General features: G+C 38.7%; 1 protein-coding gene across 1 annotated transcript in view; it reads right to left on the reverse strand.

Annotated features, from left to right (window-relative positions):
- NEIL2 (nei like DNA glycosylase 2) overlaps positions 1 to 3,499 on the reverse strand; it is a 46,635-nt gene extending 43,136 nt beyond the window's left edge. Inside the window, exon 1 of the mRNA XM_007938764.1 lies at positions 3,362 to 3,499. Within this exon, the coding sequence (XP_007936955.1) occupies positions 3,362 to 3,499 (138 nt within the window). The remainder of the gene's footprint in view (positions 1 to 3,361) is intronic.
- Between the last annotated feature and the right edge of the window lie 213 nt (positions 3,500 to 3,712).

The raw sequence follows: 3,712 nt of genomic DNA on the forward strand, positions 1-3,712 counted from the left end.
CTAACCAGAAGGCTGGCAGTTCAAACCCACCAGCCACTCCTCGGAAGGAAGACTGGGCAATCTACTTCCATAGTGATACCACCTCGGAAACCCAAAGAGGGGTTGCTATGAGTAGGGTTTGACTCAACGGCACATAACAACAACAACAATGGTTAATAACCATAAGCACTTCTTCATGTGTTTGTTGGCCACCAGCGTCTGTTCATGTCCCTTGCCCACTTTTGAATTGGGTTGTCTGTGTTTTTAGTGTTGAGGCACTGAAGTTTTCTAAAAATTTTGGAGATAAGATCCTTGTCTGACATGTCATAGCCAAATATTTTTTCCCAATCTGTAGGTTTTCTTTTTACCCTTCTGAAGAAGTCTTTTGATAGCATGCATAAGAATTTAATTTTAAAAACGTCCCAGTTATCTAGCTTCTCTTCCGCTGCTGATGCATTTTGGGTTATGCCTGATAGTCTAAGGCCATAGATTAAGGGCCCTAGATTTGCCCCTATTTTATCTTTGATGAACTTTACAGTTTTAGGTTTTACATTTAAGTCTTTGATTCAACTTGAGTTCATTTCTGTGTATGGGGGTGAGGTATGGGTCTTGTTTCATTTTTCTGCAAGTGGATATCCACTTTTGCCAGTACCATTTGTTAAAGAAGCTATTGTTCCCCATTTGTCATTTGTCAAAGACCAGATGTCCATAGATGGATGGGCCTATTTCTAGGTTTTTGATTGTATTCCTCTGGTGTATCTGTCATTGTACCAATACCATGATGTTTTGACTACCACTGCTGTACAGTAGGTTTTGAGATCCAGGAGTGTGAGACCTCCTACTTTGCTTTTCTTCTTCAGCAGTTCTTTGCTTATCTGAGTTCTCTTTCCTTTACACATGAAATTAGTGACTGGTTTTTCCATGTTCTTAAAATATGCTGATGGAATCTGGATTTGGACTGAATGTGTAGACTGCTTTGGGTAGTAGTGACATTTTCACAATACTCAGCTTTCCTATGCATGAACAAGGCATGTTCTTCCATTTATGTAGATTCCTTGAAGCTTCTTGTAGTAGTGTTTTGTAATTTTCTTTGTCTATATATATGGGTCTTTTGCATACCGGGTAAAATTTATGCCCAAGTATTTTATCTTTTTGGTAGTTATTATAAATTGTATTACTTTCCTTACTTCCTTTTCAGAGGCCTCTGTTGATGTAGAGGAATCCAACTGATTTTTGTGTGTTGACCCTATATCCTGCCACATTGCTGAACCTATCAGTTCCAGTAATATTTTTGCTGAGTCTCTTGGGTTTTTGTACAGGATCATGTCACCTGTGAATAGAGATAGCTTTACTTCTTCTTTGCCAATTTGGATGCCTTTTATTTCTCTTTCTTGCTTTATTTCCCTGGCTAGGACTTCCAATACAATGTTAAATACAAGTGGTGACAGAGGGCATCCTTGTCTGGTTCCCATTTGCAAGAGGAAAGCTTTGAATTTTTCTCTATTAATAATGTTGGCTGTTGGTTTTGCACACATGCCCTTTGTTATGTTGAGGATTTTCTCTTGAGTCCCTATTTTGCTGAGAGTTTTCAACAGGAATGAGTGTTGGATTTTATCAAATATCTTTGCTACATCAATTGATATGATCATATGTTTCTTCTGTTTTGTTCATGCGATGGATTACATTGATTGTTTTTCTGATGTTGAACCATCCTTACATACCTGGTATGAATCCCACTTGGTCATGATGGACTATTTTTTTGATATGTTGTTGGATTCTGTTGAAGGATTTTGTTGAAGATTTTTGTGTCTATATTCATGAGGGATATTGGTCTGTAGTTTTCCTTTTTAGCGGTGTCTTTTCTCTGGTTTTGGTATCAATGTTATGCTTGCTTCATAGAATCAATTTAGGAGTATTCCATCTTTTTCAATGTTCTGGAACAGTTCTAGTATAGTGTCAGCTCTTCCTTGAACATTTGACACAATTCTCCAGTGAAGTTGTCTGGACTAGGACTTTTATTCTGTGGGGATTTTTTTTATGACCTGCTCAGTGTCCTCTTTTGTTATGGGTCTGTTCAAGTATTGTATCTCAGACTGGGTTAGTTTAGGTAGGTCTTATGTTTCTAGAGGGAGCTCTGGTAGCATAGTGGCTAAGGCACTTGACTGCTAACCAGAAGGCTGGCGGTTCAAACCCACCAGCCACTCCTCGGAAGGAAGGTTGGGCAATCCTACTTCCGTAGTGATACTGCCTCGGAAACCCTGTCCATCTCTTCTAGGTTCTCAAATCTGTTGGAGTACAATTCTTTATAATATTCTGTTGTTATCTTTTTTATTTCAGTTGGTTCTGTTGTGATGTTGCCCTTTACATTTATATCCATGTTATTTTCATCTTCTCTTTCTTTTCCTTTGTTAAATTTTCCAGTGGTCTGTCAATTTTGTTAATCTTTTAGAAGAACCAGCTTCTTATTTGTTAATTTTCCCTGTTGTTTTCTGCTTTATTTCTACTCTGATTTTTATTATTTCCTTACTTCTGGATACTGTAGGTTTCTTTTGTTGTTCTTTTTCTAATTGTTAGAGTTGTTGGGTTAAAGTGTTGATTTTGAGTCTTTTCTCTTTTTTGATGTGTGCAGTTATTGCTATAAATTGACATCTGAATACTGCTTTTTCTGTGTCCCAAACGTTTTGGTAACTTGTATCTTTATTCTCATTTACTTCTAGGAATTTTTTTATTTCACACTTTATTTCTTCTGTTACCCAGTAATTTTTGAGCAATGTATTATTCAGTTTCCACATATTTGATTTTTTTTTTCCTTTGGTCTTCCTATTATTGATTTCTAATTTTATAACACTGTGATCTGAGAAGATGCTATGTATTTTTTCAATGTTTTTGAGTTTATTGAGGTTTGTTTTGTGTCCCAACATATGGTCTATTGTGGAGAATGATCCATGTGCACTGGAGAAGAATGTGTATTGTGCTTTTGTTGGGTGTAGTGCTCTGTATGTGTCTATGAGGTCAAGTTAGTTGATTGTGTTGTTGAGTTTTTCTGTATCTTTGTTGAGTTTTTTTCTAGCTGTTCTGTCCCTCCTTGAAAGTGGTGTGTTAAAAGGAATTCACTTTTAAAATGAGGGCAGTAGTGGTTCATTAAGGTGCTCTGGTGGTGCAGCAGTTAAAACACTCAGCTGCTAACCTGAAGGTTGGCAGTTCAAACTCACCAGCTGCTCCACAGGAGAAAGATTAGGCAGTCTGCTTCTGTAAAGATTTACAACCTTGGAAACCCCATGGGGCAGTTCTACTCTGTCCTATAAAGTCACTATGAGGACATGCTGATGAAGCCACCCCTCTTATGTGAGGTATTGGAACAAGCCCACCAACAACAACTCACCTGGGTGTCCTGGAGCCATAGGGACTGCAGGTCGGCAGGGTTTAGCTTCTTACTGCTACCCCCTGTCTTGATCACCTGCTGCCCCACAAAAGGGGATACCAAATGGTGAAATTTCCTCACAGATGGCCCTTCTGGCATCCCTGCAGGTAGAAGGGGGGTGTCATGACTTAGCTTTTCTCCAGTTTTTCTCTAGCATTTCTGACAGGTACCAAGGTCCAAGCTTTCAAGCAGCTCCCCACCACCACCACCACCTTAAAAAGTATGTATGATCAGGAAAGGGAAGTAGGGTCAGATATAGAAAAGACACAGTTATGGCAGGGTGTGGGCCAGCTTTCCAGAAACACTTAGTGA

The sequence above is a fragment of the Orycteropus afer genome, unplaced genomic scaffold (genome assembly GCF_000298275.1).
Source record: "Orycteropus afer afer isolate SDZICR_OR568_19922 unplaced genomic scaffold, OryAfe1.0 scaffold00053, whole genome shotgun sequence".
In the NCBI taxonomy this organism is placed as follows: domain Eukaryota; kingdom Metazoa; phylum Chordata; class Mammalia; order Tubulidentata; family Orycteropodidae; genus Orycteropus; species Orycteropus afer.